The sequence below is a fragment of the Diadema setosum genome, chromosome 5 (assembly GCF_964275005.1).
Source record: "Diadema setosum chromosome 5, eeDiaSeto1, whole genome shotgun sequence".
Classification (NCBI taxonomy): Eukaryota; Metazoa; Echinodermata; class Echinoidea; order Diadematoida; family Diadematidae; genus Diadema; species Diadema setosum.
Genome location: NC_092689.1, coordinates 5,985,721 through 6,009,787, shown reverse-complemented (window position 1 = coordinate 6,009,787; position 24,067 = coordinate 5,985,721). Strand labels below are relative to the sequence as shown.

General features: G+C 38.7%; 1 protein-coding gene across 1 annotated transcript in view; it reads right to left on the bottom strand.

Annotated features, from left to right (window-relative positions):
- Window positions 1-24,067, bottom strand: part of LOC140229028 (transportin-3-like) — a 45,138-nt gene that overhangs the window by 9,450 nt on the left and 11,621 nt on the right. Inside the window, exons 9-16 of the mRNA XM_072309290.1 lie at window positions 23,222-23,329; window positions 21,960-22,054; window positions 19,495-19,634; window positions 16,979-17,170; window positions 3,861-3,952; window positions 2,533-2,615; window positions 1,588-1,789; window positions 418-534 (exon numbers count right to left, since the gene is read on the bottom strand). Of these exons, the coding sequence (XP_072165391.1) occupies window positions 418-534; window positions 1,588-1,789; window positions 2,533-2,615; window positions 3,861-3,952; window positions 16,979-17,170; window positions 19,495-19,634; window positions 21,960-22,054; window positions 23,222-23,329 (1,029 nt within the window). The remainder of the gene's footprint in view (window positions 1-417; window positions 535-1,587; window positions 1,790-2,532; window positions 2,616-3,860; window positions 3,953-16,978; window positions 17,171-19,494; window positions 19,635-21,959; window positions 22,055-23,221; window positions 23,330-24,067) is intronic.

The following is a 24,067-nucleotide window of genomic DNA, read 5'->3' as shown; positions in this document are numbered from 1 at the left end:
GAGTTTTCTCACCTTATTCAAAAAGATATGATTATTTTCACTGTCACTGGTTGAAATCAATTCACTTTAGCATAATTACATGTATGCTTGAAAAAGGATCTGTGATAAATGTTGCAAAAAATAAAGAAATATGTTAGAAATTCATAAACAATAAAATACATTAAAATAATTTTTTTCTGTGAAGTACATTGCTAAGAATGCTAAAAAAAAAATATTTACACCAAAAATTAGGATTCTAAGCACTGTTTATTCTGATTTAGAGCAAAACGTACAATTTTAAGCACATATTAACATTATCAATTGATACAAAATAGAAAAAAATGAAAAGTTACATTTTTCTTTATATAGTTTGGTAGACAAAGGCACAGGTAACATATGTGCATGGTGATTACGCGGCACTGAGGCACTGATCCTCACCTGAAGCATGTCTATTAAGCCAGAGACGCAGCCTGGTTCTTGGCCGTACTCATCTACCAATATGCTACCGAGATACAGGTAGCAAGAATGGGTGTGACTCTGGTAGAAGCCGACAATCTGGAAGAGACGAGGAGACAAATCATGAGTTGGGCATGGTGGTGATAATCCCAGATAAAAGTATCATAATATCAGTAAAAATGATGACTATGAAAATGATGCTAATGATCATTATGATGAGGAGGGGGAGGAAGAGAAGGAGGAGGAGGAGGAGGAGGAGAATGAGGAGAGGGAGGGGGAGGAGGAAGGGGAGGAGGAAGAGGAGGAGGAGGAGGAGGAAGGAGGAGGAGATGGAGGAGGAGGTGAATGAGGAGGGGAGGAGGAGGAGGAGGTGAAGGAGTAGGAGGAGAAGAGGATGATGATGACAGTGATGATGAGGAGGAGAGGAGGACGAGGAGTAGAAGAATGTTGACAAGGATCATCATAAGGATGATTATATCAAATTTACCCAGGGTTTTCTTCAGTGAAATAACCACTATTCTCCAAGAGAGTCTAACCATTATCATTCTTTACCTAGCACTATCAGGGTAGAGATATATACATCACATTCACAGGTATGGACAAGTCGTCCAGGAATGTACCCTCATATATCCAGCATACAACACAGTTCCAATGAGGTACATGTATGCTTTGAATGATAATCTTTAGTTCAACTGATTAATAGTACCTGTTCATGCCTTTTGCCCTGCACCAAGTCACACCTCTGGCATAGACAAAGCAAGGGGGGGGGGGGGGCGGGGGAGAGAAAACTCCATGCCTTCTCACTGTCATATCATGATTAGCATTACATCAAAGGAATTGAAATGTGCTTTAAAGTCTATAAAAGTCTAATATTTTATCCTACAATGTTTGGTTGGTTGGCAAAAACTAAAGAAAAAGATAAAGAAATTCTTAAGCATACTAGTTCCTGAAGAATAAAAACACTAAGTAAACATGCAACCACTTACTTTCTGTCATTCATGTTAGTGAATTTCACATGACACTTTTCATGAGGGATATATGTTTGAAAACATAGAGGATAACTTAACACAAAATAGGGGATTGTACTCTGTGGTAGAAACAAAGCTCTGGGGAGTTCTGTTCTCTTTAGTTCCGACAGCAGAAGTGAGGTACCTGTGTCACGAGCGGTGTCAGCAGGGCAGCTGCACCCTTGCCGATGCAGCGGATGGCGAACCGAAGGCAGCGGCAGTACCTCTCGATGACCCTGATGTCCCCCTGGTACTTACTACAGGTCTCTGACAGCACCGGCCAGATCTCCTGCAGCACCACCAGACAGGGGTGGACTTGCCCGTTGGTCACCTGGGGATTGGTGTGCCTGGGAGGGAGCAACAATGAACATCTCACGCTCATGTCTGAAGTTTTAAGATAGATAGATAGATAGATAGATAGATAGATAGATAGATAGATAGATAGATAGATAGAGAGATAGAGAGATAGATAGATAGATAGATAGATAGATAGATAGATAGATAGATAGATATTGGTTTATTTCACAAAAAGGAAAGTACACAGCTGCCCAGAGGCTGAATTGCGTGTCCTTGATGTAAATGTACAAATGAAACAAAACAATACAATACAATAATTATTCACGTTAAACAGATGCAAAAAAAGTGAGCCTTCTTTCTACAAATACTGTAAGCTTTATGTGTAGCTTCCAAGGGTCAGATTACAACTGAATATCACTCTATAACATTGCTGTTTTAGTTTTTCTGTTTTCTGTTCGAAGGTGGGATATAAACCAATTTGATTTATTCATTTTCTTATATCTCAGGAAAGGACACTAATGAAGACAGTTATAAGCTGGATAATCATACAAAAATTATATATGTCTTTACTTAAGTTGCAAATCTTTGTTCTATGTACTATGCTGCAATGGTGTATGTGATATGTATGTCAATATGTTTCAGTTTCAGTTCCAGTTTGTGCTTAGTTTTGTGTATGCTTGTAATGTATTTTATTTGTACTTGTTGTAATATCCACTAGCTGGCACAAAATATAGACATCTATGTAAAGGCCTGCACCTCAGTATCTTGCCGCCAATTGACGGGAGTGGCTTACCTAAATATGGCTGCCAGTCTGTCCAGCCACACAGTGGGGTCTGTGGAAGTGCCTTGCTTCAACCCAGCTCCACCTTTCACAATCTAGACCAGTGACGAAAAACAGACACACAGAAATCAATTCTAATTTCAAACAAAATATTGCAGTTTCATCTGAAATCACACTTTCCTATAGAGTCAAATGTATATACCACAAAATAAGTCTTCTACTCTCGTTTCTGCAATAAATTTTCTTTTTGTTTCATCGCTCCTCTCTTAAAGGGATTGTACAGTATTGGTGGAGATGAGAATTGGGCTTTCAACTTTGAGTGAGATACCAAGAAATCACTTATGAAATAGTACAGAGCATATCATTTTAGGAGGAATTCAAGTTTTTTTTTTTAGATGAAAATCGGTTTTGGAAACTCTAAGACATCCAAAAACAAAGTAAAACAAAGCAATCCTATTAAAAGGTGGGACCTGCTTTGTGAATACTATTTTTTTGGATATCTCAGCCATTTTGATACCGATATTCATTGAATAAACGTTGAATCCCTCTTGGAAGTTTCTCATTATCTCACCAAAAAATATTAGAAACCTGAAGTTAGGTCTCAATCAAAACGATACACTCCCTTTAAAATCCGTCTGCAGCAAACTGTATAATGCAAAGGTTGCCATGGCAATGACTGTAGACACCCACCACTCATAATGGGATGACTGGCCGTTGTGTCTCATTTGAGCACAATAGTCCATGCATGTAGACTTTCATGCCTCACAAGGCTGTGTTCATTAATTACCCTGTCCCCGAGAAAGACATTTTCAATTTTCCTTTCTGGTGTATCCACTCCCAACAAAATGTGCACCTCATAGTTAAAGGCATAATTTATCATGGCCTTCAAAATCAAGATGTGTAAACTGTAAAACCATGAATTTTTTGTGTGCATGATACTTTTGAGAATTATGGGAGGAGCTGTGATTCGTGAAAGTGAAGGGTATCCAGAAGTTTTTGTCTACACAATCAAGTACAGGTAGTATGCTTACAATTTTTTTCATGGTTGAAAATTCACAAAAGTTTCATGTCGCGAAAAAGGCCGTTGGCTCCCATTCGTGACAGTTTCATACCACAAATGTTTGTGGTCTTACAGTTTACTCTACTGTATTGTTGTTTTGGTTTGTTGTTGTTGTTGTTGTTTTGTTTTCATCTTATTTTTATCCTCCCCCCCCCCCAAAAAAAAAAAAAAAAAAAATTACTGTTTTTACAATCTGCCAATCATAAAACAGCACATACCTATCTCATGTCATGACACAATGCCCCTTTTCAATGCCGCAGAGTATAATAGATGTGCTTACCTCAGACAACGGAGTGACTTGCACTAAGACTAATCTTTTGAGACCTTCCTGTACTTTGTCCAATGGCATCTTCGCCAGGACTAGTGCAGTACCTGCCACAGAAAGACAACACAGAAAGAAAGAAATACCGTTACCTTCAATGTATGTAAATTCTCTGCACCCATAAGACTCCACTGCTGGCATCATCACCAGTCATGATTTACACACTGAATTCTCAATTTTCTTATCCGGCAGATTTTAAACAGTGTTGTGATTAAAATGTTTTTATTTTGTATTTATTCTTTTTAATTGGAGACCTACATTTGAACAATCAACGTGACAGCACATTGTGTCTAATTGTTACCTTGCTGCTCTTTAACACTAGGGTGAAAGAAGGCATTCAATTACTGCCACCATAACTTTTTTCCAAACATGTGAACTAGTTTTTCCCATCTTAATACTAGGTGTACACTGTATTTATACCGGTACTGAGGAAAGAAGAAGTTTTTCATTGTTTGTGAAGAAGTGAAACTGCTGTAGACTGTCTAACTTACTGTAGGTTTTGAAATATTGACCCAACCTTAAGAAGTATGGCCATACAGTTAATTTATAGAATATTCAAAAAAACAATCTATGTATATTAATATGCAGCTGTTCAGTATTACCAGTACACACTGGACACTGCACAAGTTCTGGTCATACATGTATGTGGTCTGGCCTGACCCAAACAACTGGATGGTGCTTTGTCAGATGAAATCCAACCCCCACAACATCAAGACTCAATACTGCTAATTCATGATATTAAGCTCCCATAGAAGCACTAAAAATACAGGATGGCAGTTGCTTACATGTACATATGTACATACAACTGTGTATGTACAAGTGCACAAAAGAACTATTAAATGAAACAAACTCTAACATAGTTTGACAAGTCTTCTCAACAAAATGTAAAACGGCATGCTGTATCATGGCAGAAATGGACCAAATGGCATTTACTGGGCTGCCAGTCTCTACAGATGAGAGTATACAACATGTATGACACTATAAGATGGGCATATTCTGAGTGCAAAGAAAACACACGTTCGCTATAAATAGTGGTGGGCTATAAATGGGTGATGTTTCAAAATCCTTAGGGTCCCTGCTTATTTGAGCAGCTTATCGTACTGAGCATTTTGACACCTTTCGTTAAACAATTGGTTGAAAAATGAGATGGAGTCGGCCAAAAAACTGATTTGAGGGGGGGGGGGCACAAAATTACTGTAGAGCGTCGTCAAATATAGTGAAAAAATAATAAATTCACTATCCAAAGGAGTATGAAGATGATTTAAGTGTCCAGATATATGTTTTTGAGGTCAAGAAATTGATTGCAAATGTCAGAAACCCTTAATATACTATGGAAAGCATTCAAATTTTCAAATTGTGCCTTTTTTTTTTGGGGGGGGGGGGCGGCATAGGGCTAAGTTTCGGCCCATTTCCGGTATTCCAGTCACCCAACGTGCACTATGTCATTTTCCAATTGTTGTCACAGATTTATAAATTTGATGATACTGAAGATATAAACAAAAGTAGAATTCAGGTCAAGAAACTGATTACAAATGTGTTTTAAAGCCCTAATTTGCTATAGAAAGCATTCAAATTTTCACTTTTTTTGGGGGGGGGGGTAGTGGTGGGGTAGTCTCTAAGTTTCATTGTATTTTCTGTCCATAAATGACCCATCTCAAATGTGTAGACTGCAGATTATGATCACAAGTTGTAAAGAAAATAATTCAACATTACTTTCCCTGATAATATTAAAGGGAGAGTGGACATTCCTTGTTGTTAACTTCAGCAGAGTTTCAGCAGTGGACTATCTTTCCGTCTTCATCCTCTATCACATGCCGTAGAAAATAGGCAGAACATCACAAGGTTGTAGGTTGAACAACTACACAGGCTTTCAGAAGCTGGTGACAGATTCTGTTTCAAAGAATCTCCACACTGAAGAATCTGTTGCAGTAACCAAATTCTGTGGACTTGGTTTTCCTACAATGTATGCTAAGTGCTGTTTCTCAACATGGAGAAGGCAACTCAAGCAGAGCCTGTTCAAATTCTTCCACAACTTCACAGAGATCTAGCAGCTCAGAAAGTGAATACTCTCTCAGGGTTTCACGTGACATTCTAGTTATTTCAACCAGAAGAACCAACATTAGCTGTTGAGAAACATCTCCTACATGTATGTACAGTACTGTGCCGTACAAATGCTGTGTCTGTGTTGCATTGCAACAAGGTGGCGAATGTAGATTTGGGGCACAGTTTGATCTTACACCGCATGCAACATCTCTCGATACCCTAAATGATGAGGAGCTTGAAGGTCTATAAACTAACAATTTGGATTGGGAGAGAGATCTTGCAAAGTTTGACAAGCTGGCAGCAAGATCCGGATCCTGCTCATGTACATAATTGGAGTGTCATACAGAAGGCACACTTCTCATTTCCAAGCATGATCTCACTTCTTCAACCTTAACCAGATTTCAGTAACAGACCTGAAAATCGTCTGACCCTCATTCGTACAATACTTCATGAGTCCGCCACAATCAGTGCATTGCCGGACATGCCCATGGAAAAGGATATACAGTTGTACATGTATGCAACTGATTCTGAACATCACTGAGGTTCAACCAGCACCTTCAAAGTTGAAAGTTGCAAGTGGCGCTGCTGAACCAGATATTGCGGTCAATGAACCTTGTGCCCTTTTTTGGGATGTTAATAATGTCAGACAGTGGTACCTCAGCATATGCCAAAATGACAATGGAAAGGGCACATACACGTGTAGTAGAACATCTTATAAAGTGTTGTGATTCTGATAATGGGTTATGTTGGAGATACCCAAAGCGACATGACATACAGACTGTAAGTGTCCTGCAAATTATACCACGCAACAGCATGGGACCATGAGACCTCAAAAGTGTACCATGATATTTGTGCTTGACAATTATCACACAATAACTTTATTGATGCCCTGTTCCACTCATTCTATTGAGTAGAGAGGAGAATAATCACATCAATCTGGCAAGCAAATGCAAGTTTGATAACAAATGGAACTTAAATGTAGTAATTTTTTACGCCGGTATGTGGTGTCCTAGTGTAACTGTTGCAGTTGTGAAAGCAGTGTTTTTAACAGATTTTTCATTCATTTTCAAAATTTGAATTGCTTGAAAGAGCATAACATACCCTTCCTATATCTACTGTTGTTTATATCTTAATTATCATCACATAAGCCTGTGACTACAAAATTTTGGAAGATGGCAAAGTGCATACGTTGGGTGACTCAAATCCCAGAAATGGGCCGAAACTAAGCCCTAGCCCCCCCCCCCCATAAAAAGCAAAATTTGAGAATTTAAAAGCTTTCTATAGTATATCAAGGATTTCTGACATTTGCAATCAATTTCTTGACCTCAAAAACATATATCTGGACACTTAAATCATCTTCACACTCCTTTGGATAGTGAATTTATCATTTTTTCACTATATTTTGACCGACGCACGACAGTAATTTTGCGTCCCCCCCCCCCCCCCCCACCAAATCAGTTTTTTGGCTGACTCCATCTCATTTTTCAACCGATTTTTTAATGAAAGGTGTCAAAATGCTCAGTACAATAAGCTGCTTCAAATAAGCAGGGACCCTAAGGATTTCGAAACATGACCGTTTTTTACCCCCTGTATAGCCCACCACTACTATAAATCTGGAAATTGCACACACTATTGCAGTATGCTGAAATTCAAATTTATGGAAAATAAAATATCAATTGTTAAAGGGGATGGCTAGTAACTGATCATTGGGAATCAGTGGGAATCAGTGGGAAAGCTGGGGTATGATTGTTCCAATTCTTGTGGGATTCATTTAAGAGTACACTGTATTGTGTGAAAATTATTTGCTTCAGAATGGTCTCATATTCAAGTAATGTGCAGTTTAATGGTTCCAGGCTAGCATGCCTGTACAGTGACGGGGCATTAAACTGCACATTACTTGAATATGAGACCCTTCTGAAGCAAATAATTTTCACACAACAATAGATATTATATAATGTACTCTTAAATGAATCCCACAAGAATTGGAACAATCATCCCCCAGCACTCCCACTGATTCCCACTGATCAGTTACTAGCCATCCCCTTTAATGTAGAAACCACACTTGCGTTAGATGAAGGAAACATGTGAACTTTGATAAAAGACACACTTCTACTCTGAATTTACTATTTGTGCCATAAAAGAGCAAATTCTCCCTCAAAAGCCTCCTCTAATCAAACCAAATGTTTGATACACTTATTCCCAGATTTCTGCTGTGACAGTACAACACTTAACCCGTTGAGGATGGGCCGATTTTGCTACAACAGGCAATTCCCATACACACCTGCCTGAGCACACTCGGGACTCATCCTCAATGGGTTAACCTTGCAGAAACCTTGACTGGTAGGTGATCTTTCAAATCATGATAATTTGGGCTACTTTTTTTTTCTGATCTAAAAAATCAAATTGCGATATTGCTAGCATATATGTGTATGACATCACATCATCACAGTCTAGACCTGAGATCCTATGCAAATGTACTGTGCATGCTGAGTACATCCTTTCCCAAAGACATCTTTACGTGTATGCTCCTCTGACATTTACAAGAGTTCATGGTTTGGTTGCCAACCAACGCATCCTGTAGTTACAGTGTAGGTTCATTCTGGCCAAATCTAAATCATAGCCTAGGAAATTCACCTTGACTATGGCCTACATTCAAACAGAGGAAGACAACTATTAGCATATTCAACAGAAAGCAATTCCCCCTCTCCTCACCATAACTCTACAACAACTCATTTTCTCAGGGTGAAAGAGGCACCACCGCCTACATTCCAGCTTACAAGAAGAGACATGTACTACTGTAGGGCATTTATATGTTGAGAGTGCAAATGTGGCCGCGCATCACAAAACGAACAAAAAGTCGCACCCCTTGATTTAGTGTGGGGACTCAAAAAAGGTGAAACGGGTCAACCAAGTCAATATTGGGTTTTCATATTTTCTGAAAGAGCTACCCTTCTTCTACATACAGTAATAAGTCTTAGGTTTGGGATCAAAAATGGAAGGGAAATTGCATTTTCAGCAGTTTTTCTACAACACCCTTTTTTTTTTTTTTGGTAGAGTAGTGAGATCAGATATGTCTTAGAAGCCCCTTTTCATTTCTTGATAACCCTTTGCACACTCTTCACTTTCAAGCCCAGTAACATTTCAAGGGATAACGCTACTGCTTTGAAAGTTGGTATTAATCATGGACGGAATGTGTTAATATGGCATATTCACTTTCAGCTTAATCTGATAATCTCTTTATTTTGCTGCTTGGGTGGTTTACACCCTGTTTTTTGTCCCAATCTTCACACAGCTAGCACGGCTTGGTAAAGGTTAAGCGCTTGAATAGACCCTGTACTTCAGAGCCTCTTTTCTCGGTTCACACTTTTACAAAGTGTGTGCTTTCTTTCAAATATTTATGTGTAGATCATAGGTTAGGAGAGTCCATTTCAGTTGGGCTATATATCATTTTAAAGTTTAGAGTCTGGTCTTTCAGAATCTGCCCTTAAATAAAAATCTGTGTCTGGCAACTTTTTGTCGGTTTTTGTGATGCAGGGTCAAAAATTGTACCAAACTCAAAATGTGATACCGGTTCTCTCCCTCACAATTTAAAACTTGAGAAACAACACCAGACAAAACACAAAGGCTACAGGGAACTACAACTACTTGTAACTTCATCATTTTCACAAGGAACAGTTCCATCATATCCTGAACTGAGAAATATAAAGCAAATGATGACACCTGTATGTTGCTGTAGTATTTTCACGGGTCATTTATCATCTCTGCCGCAGATTGTGAAGACACGATACCTGACAAATGGCCAGTCACGCCACACATGACAACCTACACTATAATAAGTACACTGGACTAACAGATTCACTGAAATCATGTCAAGTGTGGGCATATCTTCCTAGTTTTCTTGCTCAAAAAATCTGAAAGCTAAAAGATATTCTAGAAAGCTAACTCTATTACATGGACTTGTGATTACAATACGATCACCACTCCAGTGTTTTCTCGACATCTGCTTCATCCTACGTGCTTGTAATTCTCCACCATCAAAGTCCATTATTGTAAAAGCTGTAAGGATTACCACCCATCAAGAAAAAGAAAGAAACACTTCCTTTTGCAAAATTGCTGCAGGAATTATGTACCACTGTTTTCATGACTTTACAGAGCAATTTAGGTTGTAAGTAGTGTGGGTAGCAGCATATGTAGACTAGTATTGTATACCCTGCTGAAGTGATCAAAGAGACTACAGCACTTATGGAAATCATCCCCTGTAATATTTTGAGTGTAGTGAATGATCCAGAGAAAATGGAGAGATTTTCCCACTCCCACATATATATCAATCTAAATCTACAGTATGATGTCGTTTTCAAGAAATTGCAGGTTCAAGATGAGGTGAAAGTTTGGCTAATAGGTGTGTTATTTCATAGAATTGGTACTCTTTTACAACTCTAACAAGGGCTCACCTTAATCGAGAAACGTATTGCAAGTTCACCTTAAACGTATTCCTACATACTATTACCTACGAAGAACATAGCAACCTGAGGAGCTTTGGGGGCATAGTGCCCATTACAACTGTACATCTTGCATAATCTATCACATTGGCGTTTGTACATGTATAATTGTACATTGTACCTGCCACACTTCACAAATTTGTCCACGCATTTTCAAAAAGAAGATAAAAATGTGAAACATGGGTCATACATCGGTACCTCCACAAGGCCCTACGTTGTAACAGGAGCACCCCCAAATCCACCTGTAACAAACTTGAAACTACAGTCATCAATGTATGTTGTACATGTACTTACCCATAGCACCATCTCTAATAGCTCACGATATTACTTCTGGTTCTAGTAAAAATGATTTTTAAGACTCTGTTAAATTTGGAAGCCCCCAGGGAGCCCATAAGTGAAGCATGGTGCTAATTAGTAATTTTGTGCAGGACGCGCAACACCCCATGCACATGATATGATGAATGATCACAATAGCTCACTCCAGCCTTTGGCTCAGGTGAGCTAAAAATGGAAGATGCCATGCATTGCTTGATATTCAACACATGGGGTGATTTCAAGTTAGGTGCCAGTACTGGTGATGTACAACATGTAGTGCACCAACCCCTTTTGGCTCTCAGCTGGAGGGTTATAAGTTTGGCAATGCACTGAATCACCTCAATGGGGTTGCTAACCAAATTTCTAAAGAATGTGCCAACACCACTAGATTGCCAACTTCTAAAGACAGAAGGTGACAACATATTGCCACTACAGTCAAACCTGTCTATAGCGGCCACATTGCACACAAATATCTCGGTTACCAGATAGTTTGATGTTTCTAATTTTTATGTTTTGCACATGTTTTTCACATGTGTGAATACATTTTATTTTAAACTTGTTTCAAATTTTGAGAATGTTGCACAATATGTTGCTGGCATTTGAGGATGTTGCACAAGAATTTGAGCATGATGTAGCGACATGCTGCTAGTTTATAAACCAGCTAATACAATCATGATTTTGACTACCACCTACTCTCACGCCTACTCTACTTGTCAAAGGTATCCTATTTTTTTTTTAATAGAACTGTCCAGAATGTTTAATTGTTTCATTTAAAACTAACTGCAAAATTTGTGGCAGACTTGATTTTGAAAATACATGTAGTACTTATTACAAATATTGTAATTATCAATGCAAACATATTAAAAGCTAGAGTAAATGGGTTTCTCACAAGCTACCCTTGACCAATGACAAATTAATTTTTAATCTCTAAACCTACAAACATAATCACTGCATGTGTGAGTACATATCATGTTACATACACCAAAAAAGAAAAAAAAAAGAAAAAGAAAAAAATCCCTCAAACTGCCTTGGTTACGTCATTCTCAAGTTTCAGTTACATATACAATGTACATCACTTTGGAAAATATCATCTAGACCAATGTATGGGCAGACTTAGTACTCTCAAACACAATAGCACAACAGTATTTTTCATGAGCAAATGGCATCAGATGAAGTGGTAGAATCAGTACTATTTAAATGGGCCAAACATGCTTCTGAGGGTATCCAGAATATCATACACCTCCAAAAAGACACATCAAAAGCTGAAGTGGACAAGCACGGCACAGATCCCCTTTAATCACTGAGGCTAAGAATATGTAATGAGGATGCACATTTCCATAAGCTCTTGACAGGTCTCTAGAGTTCCTGAGTCACCCGGACTGAAAAGGCATCCGCACTGGCTTACAGACAAATGCTGACGCCATCGAGCGTAATTCCCCTAACACCCTGCCATTTGGCAGACTTCACTCTAACCAGCTACATTACACAATGCTGATCACACAGTACACTGTACGAAGGTAACTTGTCAGTGCTGAACTTCTCACACCTTACAAATCTGACACTGTTGCGTTCAAATCTGGATGTGGGAAGTACACGTCACTCCAACCTATTCTATTCACCTAGATCACGGTGACACATTCTCTGGAAAACTTCTGGGGTTCATGTTAGAAATAACAACACAAAGTTTGCAACAAAATAAAAAGTCTAACACCATCTCATGGTTAAATTAAAAAAAAAAAAAACAGCAAAAGTTTGCAAAACTTCAAGTAGCTTTTCATCTGCAGTAATTACTTGAAGTATCTGTTAAGATTACAACAGTAGAGCGAGAAGTCGGAGATAATGAATTCCAAGAAGGAAGTGAACTAATTTCATTCCTCCTTCAGAGCTTACTGCAAGATCATCATTATTACCTGTTTCTCATCAACAATATACTACAAAGCGTGTGGGAACATACACAGACCCTGGAAGGATGAGCATCAAATGATCTGTAAGATACAGTACACTAGAGACTTAAAGGCAAACATACTGTAAAACCAGAAGTTTTGTGCGCATGAAACTTTTGCAAATTTTGCACGGAGCAAATATTCATGAAAGTAAAATGCATGTGAAAGTTTTTGTCTATACACTATGCATTGAATGCCAGTAACCAATTAGCAAAAGCTTCATGGCACAAATGTTTCTGGTTTTGGGGTACATGCACATGTAGTTCTCATATGCGTGCAGAACTGTCAATCTTTGCTCTAAAATAACACAATTTTGGTTGGGTAACCAAAGAAATGTGAAATATCGACTAAACATGATCGCAGGAAGTATTTGTATTACAGTCTCAGAGCACACCCGATCGTAGCTGGTACATAATTGTATTTTTATAATCGATTCTCGATAATCTACATATTGGGCCACAGCATCATCCACCGATCTTTCATGCTAAAAGGGAAACGCAAGCAGCTTGTTAGAAAAAATGGTTACAAGGGCACAACCAATCATCACATGTTCTACCAACCCACAACTGAAAAGGAAAGGCACTTCAGGAATAAAAGTTCTATGCATACAATCAAAATTATTTTACACTTCAGACCTCAAAATACTCTAAAATAGCTTATTATCCTGGAAAATCACGTCAGCCAGACAAGTTTCTTGGTAGACCTTTTCAACTGATGTATGTACCACAGTAATGCAAGCAAATCTCAAATGGTGGATGATAGAATTTTGAGCCCTTCTGATAACTACAGAACATTTTGGCTTTAACCTGGATACAACTCGTCTGTGATGTTCCTGGATGGTACATGGTATGTAATATCCAAACTGTAACCACCTCCTCAGTTGCCAAACATGCAATTTTCAAAGTATAATTCTTCACTTACAGTATATTGCACATATGTACACATGTGTATAAGGGAATCAGCTCAAAACTGGAGCAATTTGAGTGCCGGGCAGTTGACTGTGATATCTCTGCTTCTCACGCTATCACATGCGCCATACATGCACATATGGCCCTTCACTACCTCTGCTAAGGGAGGAGGTTATGTTTTCTTTGGTGTTTGTTTGTTTTTCCGTGTGCAAAATAACTCAAAAGTTGTGAACGGATTTGGATGAAACTTACAGGAAAGGTTGAGAATGACATAACAGATGATTACATTTTGGTAATGATCCAGCAATTTTTGTGGATTTCATGAAGGATTTTTGATATTTGGCAGGTAGGGTCAATGAACTTGAGAGTTCAAGCTGCACATTTTTTAGGTTTTCATACGTGCACTAAGATGTGTGCTCTCGTTTCTGCTAAGGCGAGGCGTGCCGCGCAGCTGGCAGTTGATGATGTACAACACTAACAAAGGGCTTCTATAGTGGGAAATCGGGCAACTTTCAGCACGCATACTTATGGGTGGGAATCACTGATCTGTATGAAAGAACAAGATCAGTGGCGGAAATGAGCTGCTTGGTGGGGGTCTGCGCTCTCAGAGTGCTTCTCTAGTTTAAATTGTGATGGAACTCACTAATCTTGGCCACTGACCAAAGATCGTCCCTTGAGTCTTTTTGAAACAGAAATACTTTTTCCAAGTTACATTAATCTCTTACAGTGACAACAGATAACAATATTGTTGGACACATGTACATAATGAAACCAAAGGTCAGAAATGGCATTTTGACCTTAAACGTAAAATCTAGGTGTCCTTTGACCTTTGACCTGTGAGCTCTCATTCCCATCATTTTAGGCAAGTAGTATTTCATTTGTTTCTAATCTTCTTTAAATATAATATCACCACTGGACATTCCTCACTGACATTAGGCTGGAAAAGGACATTACAATGAATGTATACCTATAAACTACCATCATCATGATCAAGCCAATAATTGCTCTTTTTTTCTTCTACCATATTTAATACTGACTATAAATTTTACCACTGGACATTCCTGGCTGAGGTTATGGATGGAAATTACTTTTTGTTGTTTCCTTTAACAGTAGTGGAGTAATTTGTTATATTTCAACACTAGCATGTTCAAAGTAGAAAGTGTCAACTTTTCTTTCAACCCTGTCTATCATATGTTAGTGTTATCATCCCCCTGCCAATAGCAAAAAAAAAAAAAAAAAAAAAAGAGTATCAAGATGATATTCAAAAGTAACAATTTTAGCCTCTGAGCACCATTTGAACTTGACAACCTCCTTCCAGTGCCCAATTGGGCCACCGCTGCAACTATCATGAACATCTTGTATTCTTACCTCTAGAAATGTCTACATCTGATATGACCTGGTTGCACTACTTCTGGCTCTACAAAAGATCTTTGACTATGATACACTTTATGTCTTTTTGCCCTGCCCCCTAGGCCCAATGAATCATTTAAGACAACTTTGTATCTCCTCCTCCAAAGAATGAATACTTCAAGATTTGGTGAGAATGTAATTTTGCATGTTAAGGGAGAAAATGGAAAATGTTAATAGGTTTAATCCCTTCACTCTACCCTACCCTGTTACTCCTAAAGGTGCCTACTCAGGTCACCACTGCCACTGGTACAAACAAGTTTCTGTGTTCCTTGCCTCCTAAAAGCATCTTCTAGTTCTACTTCTGGATCTGGAATGGGTAATCTTTGAAAGTTAAACACTTTTCTGTGGCCTTTTCTTTTGCCCATCCCTGGGTCCCCATTTGGGGCCACCTAATCCATTTGCCCCCCCCCCCCCGGAAGGAAAAAAAAATTAGCTCCCTCCAGAATTATTTCTGCAAAGTTTGGTCATGCAAAGTTTGAAAGTTTAGTCATGCATATAAAGCAGACACTACAAATTTCATTTTATTCCTCATGTCCCACTTCCAACCTGTTACCCCTATAGGTGCATACTTGAAACAATTAGCCTCATTTTCATGACCCCTTTTTGTTTTATTACTATTTATTTTTTGTGGCAATGTAGAGGGGGAGAGGGAACCTTTGCCTTTCAAATCAATACAGCAAAACCACAATGTGATGTTGAGAATCTCTTGACAGTTCATGAAATATCTCACACCACAGCAGCATGTAACGGTACGTAGATATTGCCTTTTTAGAAGCGCAATAATTGTCAAACCCACAGGGGCTTTATTTCTCCAAAAGATAATATTTTCCTGAAACACGCAGCACCAAGGGACTATCAAGTGTTATATCACACGTGTTATATCACACCGATAGACAAGGCAATATTTTTCAAATTCATGAAATTCTTCCGTCGAAGTGTTTTCACTGCAACTGATTGACAAATTGCCCTACATCGACGTGAATAAGCACTGAATTGATCAGTGTTTTAGTAATAGCCATGATAAAAAATCATGGGCGTACATACTCGAGTGGAGATGACGCCTGTCCGGTGATCAGGTGGTCGTAGGTTCGAATCCTGCTTGACTATGTACGCCCATGATTTTTTATCATGGCTACTACTAAAACACTGATCAATTAAGTGCTTATTTACGTTGATGTAGGGCAATTTGTCAATCAGTTGCAATGAAAACACCTCAACGGAAGAATTTCATGAATTTGAATAACTACGCAGTACCCGCTGTATGCTAAAAGGATTAGAACCAACACTTGCTGTCGGGTGAAAGCTCGGTGGTCTAGTGGAGATGACGCCTGTCCAGTGATCAGGAGGTCGTAGGTTCGAATCCTGCTTGAGTACGTACGCCCATGATTTTTTATCATGGCTACTACTAAAACACTGATCAATTCAGTGCTTATTTACGTCGATGTAGGGCAATTTGTCGATCAGTTGCAATGAAAACACCTCAACGGAAGAATTTCATGAATTTGAATAATTATACAGTACCCGCTGCATGCTATAAGGATTAGAACCAACACTTGCTGTCGGGCGAAAGCTCGGTGGTCTAGTGGAGATGATGCCTGTCCGGTAATCAGGAGGTCGTAGGTTTGAATCCTGCTCGAGTATGTACGCCCATGATTTTTTATCATAGCTACTACTAAAACAATGATCGATTCAGTGCTTATTTACGTCGATGTAGGGCAATTTGTCAATCAGTTGCAAAGGCAATATTTGTTGTATTAGATTGTCTTCTAAATACACATCATTTCATTCTAGCTCAATTATCGGCAGCCACTCCAATTCTAGAATCATATTACTTGACATGACATTACCACAGGCAATATAACAATTTTGATCCTCACTGTATAAGTCAAGTGATCGCATTATCACCAATTACTGACCAGTATAAATTCAGATCATTTAATATCAGCATTTAGACTTACCCTTGATGATCCCTATTGCAGCTTCCCCGGACAAGTTAAAGGCGTCCACAGCCTGGGCAATGTTTAGCAAACACTCCAGGTGTCCCTGCAGATGCTCCCGACACTCTGAGCATATGTTCTGTATTGCCTGGGCAGAGACAGAGGCCAGGTCTGCATCCCGAAGTCCAGCCATGAGAAAAGTCAGGATGGGGTCTGCACAGTCAGACAAAACGAAACAAGATTTGCATAAAACAAAACAAAATGGATTACAATACAAACTTTGGTAATGTGTGCAATAGTCTTTCTTCACAACTTTGTATGTACATGTATCATAGCTCTATATAAGTGACCGTGCACCTCAAAACGAACATAAAGTCGCACACACTGATTTTGCGTGAGGACTGAAAATAAGTAAAATGGGTCAACCTAGCCGAACTTGACTTTTTCATATTTTCTGAAAGAACAGTTCTTCTTTTACATCATGCTAAAATTTGGTATCATAAAATGGGCAGGAAAGTGTGTTTTTTTAGCAGCTTATCTCGAACATTTTTGGTGGAATAGTGTGATTATGTGTCTCTTTAGAATCCCTTTTTCATTTCTGAAAAACCTTGTCCACACTCTTCACTTTCAACTCTAATAACTTTTGAAAGGATAGTGCTACTGCTTTGAAAGTTAGCGTTAATTATGGACAGAATGTGTTAATGAGGCATGCTTAATTTCAGTTTAATCTGATAATCCCGTCATTGTTGTTACTCTGGTGGTTTCCTTCCTGTTTTTTGTCCCATTCTTCGCACAGCCAGCACGGTTTGGTAAAGATTAAGCGCTTGAATAGACACTGTACTTCAGAGCCTCTTTTCTCAGTTCGCACTTTTCCTGAGTTTGTGCTTTCTTTCCAATATTTAGATAGGTTAGGAGAGTCCATTTGATTTGAGTTATACATCATTTTAAAGCTTAAAGTCTGCTCTTTCAGAATATGGTCTTAACTAAAAATTCATGTCTGGCGACTTTTTGTTTGTTTTGAGGTGCAGGGTCACATATGTACTATATTTAAACATGCATTAGTATACAAATAATGAATGTTTATGGGTGCAATGGACAGAATATTTCATGAGGTGAAAGATGAAATGATCCATTCAACAAGGCGCAGCCGAGTTGAATGGATCACACATTTCATCTTTCACCAAATGAAATATTCTGTCCATTGCAGGAATGAAAAACATTTATTATTTGTTTTATAGCGCGCTGTCGCATACATACACTGCAAAACGCAAGCGTATATGCGTAGTGTGCTGGGCTCTCAGTGAGCATGCAATGGAGCAAATCATATGGATCCAAAATTGCACGGTAAATGGAGCCACAATTGCACGGATGATGACCTCATAGTAAAATGGGCCAAATGATCAATGTCAAAAGACCAATCAAATGACAAGGATCTCTTTAGGCGTTATATAAAAATAAATATTCAAAGTTATCAAGAGTATCAAGTTGTGTAAGTATGTATGTATGGCACCCCAATATATCATATTTCATGATAATAATAGAACATGAGCTTAATCTCTTTCCAGCTTTGTGTACCTTAGATGAAGTCTACATGTATTGAAAGAATGTTAACATGTACAATGTTTGCTACTTTTACACACTGGTCATTCTGCCACAGAGCTGGCAACATATAAAATAACAGGGTTTGCAACATCTTACACAAGCTCTGCGAACAAAATTTACATATGTATGTTACAAAAACTTGCAAAACTACTTAAGTTGGTAATGCCTGGTAAAGCTTGCAACTACTTCAGACTACTTTCCAATTGATATGTCTGGGATACAGATTTAAATTTTCCAAGTGGGTCTCATAAATCAGCATTCTGAAGAGCTTTGTAGCTGCAGTTGGATGTAGGTGTGGATTGAAGTCGCGTCATCGCAATCAATCCCTAGCAAATCATTATTTTAATGTGACATAATGCTCCTGTTGGTAAACTTAAATGCCTACCAATAAGGAAGTTGAGCAAAATTGGTATTCTTTTGGAGCACATTGGGAAGTGGTCCACTTTTGGCTTGGTTTGGTTTGGTATGGTACACTTTACGAGCGTTTCAGCACTCCTCTGGTATGGTATGGTTTGCTTTGCTTTCGGAGAGCGCTCGAAGGCACCTTGTTCTTTTTTTACTCAGCTTGTGAAGTATTCAATTTCTCCATAAATCTGTTTCCTTCCGAGGTTGATAACAATATGAAGTAGGCCATAATTCTGAGAAGATAGACATTATGTTGTTACCTTTGAAAGAATCGGCCTCTGCTGAATAATTTTATCCGTATCCACTAATTCCACTTCTTTACTTCTACAGTACATAAATGATGCACAGGTCTGAGTGCAGCAGTCGGAATTGCGTGCATAAGGTAACTATGGAATGCTTAACCCACGTGGCAAAGCCGAGTGGGCTTAGGCTAAATTCTATAGTTACGAAAGTGAAATTTCATTTTGGCCTACTTTTTGTGAGTTTTGAGCCAGGCAGTCACATAATATTACTACATGGAGGCAACTCACCCAAGTACTCGGCATGTTTCTCGATCCACTCGGCAAGTTCTCCCAACATCCTGGTGCTGGTGTATCTCACAGCTTTGTGCGTGTCCTCCGGCAGGTTGATGATGGCTTGCATCACCTGGGGAACCACCCTGCTCTCATCCCTGGAATCAGAGGATAGTTCAGGAACACAACATTAAACATTATGAGAAGATGTCACATCTATCCTTTGAAACACTTGATTTATGTCATCATCACTCTTCTCAATAAGTAATTTTCTAAATACAACTCAGGCATGCATATGTACTAGCATTAAATACCTAGCCCTCTTTCTTACAGAATAATCAAAAGTCAGACAGTACAGTAAGTTCTGTAAAGTTTACAAATCTGATCCACTCGTGTGACTGTATATCAGAAACCTTACCTATTACATTCACTGCATAAAATCTAAATGAGAAATGCATCAACTCTTGGGAGCAGTGTACTGAAATACAATGTATAAGGCACACGGACATATAAAATAAATTGAAAAGTTTGTGCTTGCACTTTGTGGACTATTCTATGCACAGATATGTTCACAAGAAAAAGACACTGCATCAATGATCTTATTGCATCATTTAAATGTCTCCCACTTATTATCACCAATACAATCTAAATTTTGTTGGCTCGACAGAGCATCACAATGTACAATGTAATTAGTTCTACCCCTCTATCCTTTGACTATTATTTAAATGCAAGCTAGATTATCATTCAAGGGATACTTTGTCTCCATGGGGAGACATGGTTCTTTCAAATGATAATTTTAAACCTTAATTTGTACCAGGGATGATCTGAGCTTCTGCTTCTCTGCTTTCCCACCTTACTCATCACTCATCGCTTGTTGAACTCTTAATCATTGCTCTACATCCCCCCCCCCCCCCACCAATGGCACATCATTTGTCATTTAAAGGACAAGTTCACCTTCATAAACATAAGGATTGAGAGAATGCAGCAATATTAGGAGAAGACATCAGTGAAAGTTTGAGGAAAATAAGACAATCGATGCATAAGTTATGAATTTTTCACATTTTTGTGTTGGAACCACTGGATGAGGAGACTACTAAGGCTCGTGATGTCATATGAGTACATTAGAATTAAGAAAATGTTAAGAAAATTCAACATATTTTCACTTTTTTCGCATAATAAAAGAGCACTTGACTTGCCTCTTTCTAAAGGCAATGGGAATAATATTACCCATAACATATGTCAGTAATGAGTCAAGGGAATGTGTACTTTTTTCAAAAGATGAAATTTTGTGAAATTCTCCTTTGTATGTTCCTTATATTGTTGTACACATGTGACATCATACACTGCAGTAGTCTTCTCATCCAGCGGTGACTGCACAAAAAATCATAACTTTTGAACGGATTGTCCGATTTTCCTCAAACTTTAAATGATGTGTTCTACTAATATTGCTATTATTAAGATAAGGAGGCTTCGCTTTGCAGGCCACTGCTTCAGGAGCAATTAATGTGTTTCTAAACTGATATGCTGGATGCCCAAGCATGGGAGCAGGAAACCAGGCAGACCAGCGATCAACTTTGTTGACATGCTTAAGAGAGACACTGGTTTAGACACCAACGAGATAATAACTGCAATGCTGGACAGACAAACTTAGAGTGCCATTGTGGATCGAGAACACCACTCGAATTAAGCCAGTAAGCAAGCAATATTGCTACATTCTCTCAATCCTTATGTTAATGAAGGTGAACTTGTCCTTTAATCATACGGTCAACTCATGCTCATCGTAAAGTGTACCTGCACTTGTTATTATACTTGTGGGTATCATGGGTGTGGCCATCAGGAACAGCCTCACGTAGCTCAGTAAAAGCTCTATTCTACCCTTTGAGATTCACAAACTTGTAGCTCTCTGACTGAAGGACTATTCTAGTGCTACACAACCAAATGTTAATTTTACTTTATAATCATGCTCCTGTGTCTGCCACAATGTCCATCAAGATTTAGTATGTATTGGACACTTGAGGACATGGTATGATTAATCATTAGCATTATAAAGTTATTCAAAATATATCATTGTATGGAAGTATAAATAACATATTGAACCCAGATACACATTGATTTTGAATTTGATTTGAAAGAGCCAGAAAGCAGTGCTCTAATTAAAAACTACCTCTCTTTGTTGTAACCATATCACTTTACCAGGACCACATCTACTGTTAGCCAGGTACTTAGTAGCTCAGTGCCAAGAGCTGACACTAAACTCACATCCAATAGCATCTCACAATTCTGTTTGCGATCTTTTCATGCTAAAAATTCCTTTCTATTTAACAGAAATGACTTTTTATCTGACATTTTTCTTTACTTGAGATCAAACCACAAGTTAAATTTTTGGCATCCTCTATTAGGCCACGGTTCTATCCCACTGAGACACGCAAACACATACAATTTACTTCACTCTACCACTGCATACAGTGACCTTTGATACTTACGGAAGTACATTCTTAGCAACAGAGCTCATGATGAAAAGAGCTGCTTCCGTGACTTCCCATGATGCACCTTGCTGACTGGCGAGATTATGGAACATCTGTGTGCAAGGAAGATGGCATGACAATTTGATACCATAGACACAAAAAATTTTGCAATGTCAACTAACGTTCATATTGCACATCTTACTGCACTACACACAAACACACACACACACAAATCATACTATGATTAAACACACATAATTTTGGAGATTTTACATTATGTTCATGAATGCTGCAACTCACAGAATTATACAAATCACTGGCCATGTGAGCAAACTTAACTGCACAACAATTTCAGGTTTTACAATATTGGGTGTCATCACAGAACTTACGCATCATATATTTCAAAATTTGTGAAAGGTAAACAATATGTACTAGAAAAACTACTGTCACAAAATCTACAGGTCATTTTCTTTTACAGTGATTTTCTACCAAATCAGTGTTTGTAAACGTGCTTTACAACCAAACCCCCATCGACAAAACCAAACCACACCTTCGGTGCACACCTTCGGTGCACACACTCAACTTGCTAAGCATCATTCCCAGATAGGATGCCACTTTGCAGAGCATGCAATGCTAGAGCCAAGCACAATTACACTCAACCTTCCACTGGATACCCTTGTATGCAATCAGGTAGACACACCTTGGTGGATAGGAGCATTAATGATATAACTTAGATGCCTTGGTTGAGAACACCAAGAGCCTTGATGGGCCTTGAACCTCATACTGTATACGCCATATATTTCGCGAGTCTAACATTTTGCGAATCGGGAACTCCCGACAATTTCGCGAGTGGTTAAATTCGCGATCGTGGAGTCTTGTAGAATAGTTTCTACTGGAACGGAGAAGCGTACATGCGTGCGTTTACATTCACATTGGGATCAGGGTCAATATTTTCACGTGTCTTTAATTTCGCGAATAGCACCCGACTCGCGAAATTCGCGAAAATAAAAACCTCACGAAATATTCGGCGTATACAGTACCTTCTCACTGAAAGCACACAATACACAAGACCATGACATCACCTTGCACTATCAACAGAACATCGAAAACGCCTCATATAACAGTACTGACATCACAAATGTTTATGGATTGTTGTTTCTTTTTTTCCCTCCTTAAAAAAGACTGTCATTCTTGTGTGCAGAAGTTGAATAGCAAGACCTGCAAAACAATGTTTTAACCTCTTTCAGAGTCCTCTCGTATTCATTATTTCTTTTTCTTACCTGCGCAAAACATGTTGATGAACCTACGATGAAGATGACATCTTTGATCAGCTCTGAAACTCTTATTCTGAAGTCACCAAAGTCATCACTCTCGTCTGGTACACCTTCCTGAAATTCACAACAGTGGGTAAATACAAATAACATTCCAGGAACTGTGACACACTGGCACTATCACGTTCCATAAAAGTTTGCACATTCAATTAAAAAAAAAACAAGATTCGCACAGAAGATTCTCAAACACCAGATAACATCAATGAACAACTTTTGATAGTGCCCCTCCTTCAATTCCTTTTTTTTTTCACACAATCACATGCAAAAATACAGTTAGTCTAGTTACAATGCATCTACACATGATTGGCGGAGAACAATCACATGAACAGCCTTTCATTTTACCCATTACCCCAGAGTCCATCAAAACATGGCACAACCTCTAATACCCCGTTTAGAGTCCCCCTGTCTAGGAGGACCTCTGGAGGACATGCTAGATGAAAACTTGCCATTTTTTATACAAACTCAGTGGGTGGTAAGAGAGACCCCCGTTTAGAGTACCCCTGTTGTCTAGAGTGACGACCGTATACATTTCTGTAGAAACCAGTGGATATCCACCACAAACAGTGCTGGTCACTGGATGTGTGTGCCGTGTTCACACTAGTCTGGTGTTCAGACCGTCTTCTCACACTAATTTCCTTTTCAGAATATTATCCCCTTGTAACAAAAGAAGCAGCAGGTTTAGCTGATGGGCCTTAGCCTTTGGCAAAAGCGGGGACTTCGTTAAGGGCTGCAAAGAAATCCGCAGAGGGTGCATTTTGTAAAAGGAGTGCAGTTGGCAAAGGTTCATGCCGTGTT